The following is a 6,309-nucleotide window of genomic DNA, read 5'->3' as shown; positions in this document are numbered from 1 at the left end:
TATATAACAAAGTGAGTTTTAATAAAATGGTATCATACATTATTGGAGCATACATTCATTTTACAGGCACATTAATCTTGCCGGCAGTCTCCAATATAATTTCACTTCCTAACAATCTGTGTAGCAGCTTGGGCAGCTGGCAAAGTTTCACATTTTACAACCAAACATGAAATTCTGATTAGCTGAATGAAAGATTGCAGTACAGCAGGGCACACAGAGCTGTTGGAGGAATTACAGTGTGCAGGCCTCCGTTCGAGTAAAACACTCCCAAGTACAATTAAAATAAACTAGGTCACTTTTGACAGCAGCAAAGACAAACATCTGAATTTTCCACCCGAGCCAAATCCATTTTGCTTTGTTAGGATAGTCACTTTATCTCATCTGGGATGCAACGGAAAACAATTTATTGATCCTTAAAAGAGACATACGTACAAAACATGAAGGCAGTGAGTCTGGGCTCATTGATCGTACAGGTCTACATCGGCCCTGAAGTCAAAACCACGGTTGGATTTAGTCGCGCGTGCGTTTAAACGCAAGCACACGCGGGTAGCAGTGGACTGCATGAGGCTTTCATGTTGGGTACATTAAATCATTCTTTGCTGTCATGTTCAGAGCTGGATCAGCGCCTTCAGTGAGGTTTATCCAAGTCGCTTATGCTTCCACGCCCTCCAACTCCTGGGGCAGAGGTGATTTGGGGTGTTTGCTTTCGAAGTGCTGCTTGAAGGTTTTTGGGTCGGGCATCTGGGACTGTGGGAAGACGATCAAAAATGAAGCTCATATTAAGAAAAAGCTGGGTTATATGGCAGGTAAAAACTACATATTTTAGGTGCTTTTCTTGCATCCAAGACCATTAATGGTCTTAGAACAACTGATATATGAAGACCCTCAGGTATCCTGGAAATAATCTTCAGTTAAGATCTGAAGCGAGAGCTACAATTGATGCTTTGTTATGTCTTGGAACAAACAGTCCCTCTAAAGATTTAAGGGCAGCTTAGAGTGTTGACGTTCCTAAAACAAACTCACAACTTGGTCGATGTCTTTCACAAGCTATAAAGTCGCCAGCAACTTCCTACAAGTGCAACATAACGTAACGAGATGAAGAAAGTTGGAACATAAATCATCCAATTAGGAAAATTAGCATAATAAAAGCTAAAACATTCTGCTGAACTGAGACAGAAAGCCTGAGAACAGAGACAGTAATCAAACGATCAGCAGTCAGTTCAGCTCTAACATTCGGCACAAAGGCAGGTTGTCCCTCCACTAAGAACAGTCTGTCATCTCCACTTTACAGCTGTAATCTGGGAGTGTCTAATGGCAACTGATTTGTGAACCTTGAAGATCTGAAAAGAGACTAAGGGTTCAAAAGTTCAGATAAATATGGTGGCGTCATACCAGCAGGACTCGAAGTGGACCCTAAATGAACAGGAAGACAGTTCAGAAAGTATGTGTGCAGGTCACTTTGCTTTACACCTGTCTGAATTAAATTTGCGAATAAAATTGACTGATTGATTTAATCCCCTCTGGTGCCAGACATACCTTGCAGACGCTGCAGGTGAACACTAGCGCCGCCTTGGCTGCCGTCTTCTGGTCGTGACCCTTGGACTTTTTCATTTCTGCCTGCTTCTTGGCATTTTTCTGCTGCGACTGAATTTTCTGGTGCCCGCGTGCCATGCTAGGGAAAACACACAGGAAGGAGGAAGAAACGGCTCAAACAAGGGTGGAAAAATCATCAAGAACCAAATACCTGTGCTCAGAGTCAAAGTGGGAAAAGCCTGAGCGAATGAGTAAACATTAGCATGATCCTAATACGCGGCGACGGGTTTATGCCAACAGCCCGGTTTCTGTAACAAATCCGAAAAGTGAAACGTGCCAACACCTCTTCTCTTCTCATTCACAGTTCTGCTAAAGCCGTATGTTTTGATGTCACAGGTGCACAGTGTTGAACAGTTACAAAAACAAAAGATTGATCTTATCATGGTGCATCTTGTTTTGGCTTCTGCACCGTCTGGAAACCACGGCGGTGAACCTGCACCCATGTGGAGCCAATATAAATACTACTTTATCAATTCTTTCGCCTTTGGGCACTTCTTAAACTTAAGATTTTTAGTTTTTTAAACAATAAACAATTGTTTTAAATTGCACAAATAGCAGGAACAGGTTTGGTTGAACATTTTTAAACCGCTGAATTTTGTGAAAAGGTGATATTCACAGGTGAGATAGGTGAACAGGAACAGGTTCTGGCTTGTCCTGCAAGGCATTACTATGCAGGAATGCTCAGTGAAATCAGATAAGCCAGTTATTCCCATCAGACTTGCTCACAGAGGAGGTAAGTCTGTTAGTTTCTCCCTGGATAACCACTCTCAGGGAGTTGTAGGATGTTGGTCAAAAAAAAAAAAGAACCAAACCCAGAGGGGACAGTATCAGCTTACATTTACTTAGACTTTAGGATTGAAGGATCATCATCATAGAACATGATTATTTCCTCGAAAAGCCACACGACTTCACTACAATTCTTTAAGTTTCATATGTTTCATTATTGTCTCACCGCTTAATATTTCTGCAAATGTCCTAAACTGCTCTGGTAATATTCTAAGGTAATCTTCATGGAGATTACTAGTATCCTGTCCAATCCTTGAACCCAACCATGGCAGCACATTATGCAGTGTGTGTGCTAAATAAATAAAATAAAATAGGACATGTTATCCCTTTGTGTTTTGGAGCCATTTTCAGTAAGAAGGACTGCACAGTGTGGAAGTTGGTAGCACTGTTGCCTTGCAGCAAGAAGGTCCTTGGGCTCAAATCCCATCCTGGCGCCTTTGAGTTTTAATGTTCTCCCTGGGTACTCCGGCTTCCTCCCACAGTCTAAAAATATGCACATTAAGTCAAGTGGTCCTTTTAATTGCCTTTCGGTATAAAATCTGTGCATGTCAGTGATAAGACTGGCAGCCTGGCTCGCCTCATGCCAACTACCCTTCTGTATGGATGGACATTATTTTATTGATCTAACAAATGTTGTACATTGACGTATGACTATTAGTGGCTGAAGCTCCATGTGTGTCTCCAAACATGAGTTTTTTTTTAATTTTTTTATTTGAATTCCAAAAGTAACATTTTATTACACAGAGTGATACAATTTAAGAAAGCCCGAAATGTAGCTTCCCAGAAAATTTGTGTATGTACTGCTCAGCATATGCAGCGTATTCAAACTGGACACAGAGCGAACTGAATTAAGTGCCTGCTGCTTCTGCATCACGCTTTACCGAAGTTTTTCCTTTCTATAAACTTTCCATTAAAATACCTGAATACATGTATCCGAGCCTGTCCCTTTAGCAAGAATCTGGTTACTCTGCTGATGGGAGCAGTCAATGTCAGTTTCACGCGAGAGTGTGTCAGCCCCAACATGACATTCCTGTATTAAAAATCCCTTTTAGTCATCCATACACCCATTGTTTACAGTCGCTCACTGTCATTAAGGTACCTTCTCTAGAGGTCATCACATGAGAGGACGGGTACACACTTCACAGGTTGCTTGACGGGACAAGCAAAACAACAGTGCTACCAACCCTGCAGGTCTTACGTAATATTACAACTATCTGATTTACGTCAAACTGTTTACTTTTCTTTAAATAAAAGAAACAACTTAAAATACAAAATGATGTGTGCGATGAATGTAAATGGTAAATAAGTTTCAACTACTTTCTGGACTAAATTTTTCAAATTCTATTCCAATTTCCTGAGATGTGCAATAAAAACATGCAGCCTGCATTTATAACCCTCTTTTGAGTCATGCATTATGCAGCTACACCACACCTAGACTGAAAATCCTTTAAAAACATGGGGACTTCTGCTGGTTTAGTCGGCATGAACATTGATTAACCGGTAAACCAGTCTGCTTCATAACAACTTCTATTATTAGTCTTCTTGGCTGACTGAAGACCTTGTACATGACCAAAGTTACAAAGTTTGACATTCTTATAGCTTATTTAATCAAACACTATAAATACTTCCTCGGTCATATAGGGGTGGTTTCGGTGTCTTATATTTCCAGAAATTAACTATTTAGCATTCGAATAGGGACTTAGCAAGCATTAGCTAAATAATAATTGTGTTTATATGTAAGCAGCCAACAACACGTTTCCAACAACACATTTAGCTTCGGAGAGCTGCTGTGGACCTAAAGTACCACGAAGTTAAAACCTTTTATATTTGTGTCGGTGTTGAACCGAGCTGTTAGCAGTGTCAGTTATTAGCTTCATGTGTGAAAATCTGGTTAACCACATGGAGATTTAACCGGACTCAAACCTTCCGTTAGCCATCAGCACAATCATCCTAACACTAAAAGCCGTGATTATTGATAAAGAAAGAACACCTTACCTCAATAATATAGACGTACGTGTCGTTTGTAACTCAGAAATGTGACAGCTGCTAATTTCCCAGAGGCAAGAAGTAAACGTCAGTGCTGCGTTTAAAGACTCTCGCAAGACTCAGGAATGTCGACATTCACTCATTCTGCAACTTGAGATAACACGGCAGAAATAATAAAAAACAGATTTCATAGAAGCTTTTCTTCTCTCAAAATAATACAATTGTCGAAATTATTCTAAGTAAAGTATCTTATTAATGTAACGTATAACAGAGATTCGAATATGTTTTTCTTTCTATTTTTTAAAGAGACAGTGAAAGCAGCGGAAAGCCCTCTGATGGAAATCGCCTTCCTGGGAACAGTTACATAGGTGAGGCAATGCTGCCTCCTGCTGGCAGAGTTTGGTTGTTCATACCTTGAATCTGTAGTACAAGAGTACCTGTAACTACTTCCCTTCTTTCTGTCCTTCTGTTTCTTTTTTTTTTTTTTTTTTACAATTTAAAGACGTGTAGCGACAAAACGATTTCCCTCCAAACAATTTTTTCAATAAATGTATTCTGGATTGCACTTACTGAAAAATTAAATTAACTTAAAAATCAGCATCTTTTTGCCAGCGGAGTACAATAAATATTCCAACATATACATGTCATATTACTATTTCTGGTAAAGAAAATAACAATTAGATAAATATTCTGTAGTAATAAATTTTTGTTTATTTGTGCTAATTCTTTTTTTTTTAATTCTCACATTATAAAAAGTCTACACTTTAATTTGTCTTTCACATATATTTTTCTAAATTTAACAATCTATTTTCTATTATGTTAGGTTTAAAACTTAGTAGATGCTTTTTAGTGGAGAAGTTATTATTAAAATCTATATACTGTCTCTAATACTTTTTTCACGACAGTTAAAAAGTCTTTTGTGATTTTCTTTCACATCACAAAACATATTAATTTCTTTGTCCTATCACTGTGAATCTTAATGAGTAATTTTTGCAAGTTCTGCAAATGCTCATTTGCTTTGTTTGGGTGGAATACTCTTGCATTAGAACGGCCTAGTCAAAGTCTAGACTTGATTTCAACTTAGGATGATTTCCAGCGAGTCTGAGAGAGTGTGGGATATTTTACAAAGAAGAATACTTGCAGTTCAAATTGCAGCGATATATGGCTCTACAAAGATTGACTCAGGTGAGCTGAATAAAATAGCAACATTACAGTATCAATGTTTTTATTTGCTACAAACCTTTGATTGACTGAAACATCTGAGACTGAAACATCTGAGCTTCCCAAGAACGACACTAGAGGGCAGCAGAGCAGGTCAACAACTCCATCAGACCGATGGACTGGAAAACCTCATAATAATAATAATAATAACACAGTCTTGTCCCAGGTAGGACTGGTAACCTTTTGTTTTGAATCGCAGCCGCGCAAACTGAACATAATGCAGCTCAGAGGACTACATTAGATTTTTATCTCATCTCTCTGTGTGACTGTGGTTCTGGCCTGTGAGTGGGAACAGTGGAGCTCTTCATCATCTCTCTTGCATTTGACTAAATTCAGCTAATATGTAAATAAAGCACGGCTCCGGTTGTCACATGAGTCGAACAGAGGCAACCTGTCTGGATAAACATCAGAAATACTCACTCTGGGTATATTCTTCTTATTTTTTTTTATTTATTTATTTGAGGCCAATTACACGGAGCTTCCTGACAGATAGGTGTCATGACTTTCTTACAGAAGAAATCTTATCATTGTGAGAAAACTCCCTCGCTTGCCTCCGTGTTCTCCCCCTCCCCCCCTCCCCCCCTCCCACCTCCACCTTTCTGCTTTTTCACTCCTTTTGTCAACGTGGGGGAAAAATATCTCTCAGGAGAGAAGGATGTGATTATGCTTTAAAGAACAGAGCCAAAAGTGCGGGGGGGGGGAAAAAAGAAAGGAGGAAAGGGG

At 39.3% G+C, this 6,309-nt stretch overlaps 1 protein-coding gene across 1 annotated transcript; it reads right to left on the bottom strand.

Moving 5' to 3' along the window:
- On the bottom strand, window positions 1-4,482 carry znf706 (zinc finger protein 706). Its single transcript, XM_008422090.1, has 3 exons — window positions 4,375-4,482; window positions 1,537-1,672; window positions 1-747 (listed from the first exon to the last, which is right to left on the bottom strand). Exons 2-3 carry the CDS (start codon window positions 1,669-1,671, stop codon window positions 652-654), a joined length of 231 nt encoding a protein of 76 aa, XP_008420312.1. The 5' UTR covers window position 1,672; window positions 4,375-4,482; the 3' UTR covers window positions 1-651.
- Window positions 4,483-6,309: the final 1,827 nt, after the last annotated feature.

The sequence above is a fragment of the Poecilia reticulata genome, linkage group LG11 (assembly GCF_000633615.1).
Source record: "Poecilia reticulata strain Guanapo linkage group LG11, Guppy_female_1.0+MT, whole genome shotgun sequence".
In the NCBI taxonomy this organism is placed as follows: Eukaryota; Metazoa; Chordata; class Actinopteri; order Cyprinodontiformes; family Poeciliidae; genus Poecilia; species Poecilia reticulata.
This window is presented reverse-complemented; position numbering and strand designations above follow the sequence as displayed.

Excerpts from the sequence above, each read along its gene's own strand:
- znf706 (XM_008422090.1), bottom strand. The coding sequence starts at position 1,671 with ATGGCACGCGGGCACCAGAAAATTCAGTCGCAGCAGAAAAATGCCAAG. Across the intron at positions 748-1,536 it reads TCACCTGCAGCGTCTGCAAG|TCCCAGATGCCCGACCCAAA; the intron begins GTATGTCTGGCA and ends GTCTTCCCACAG.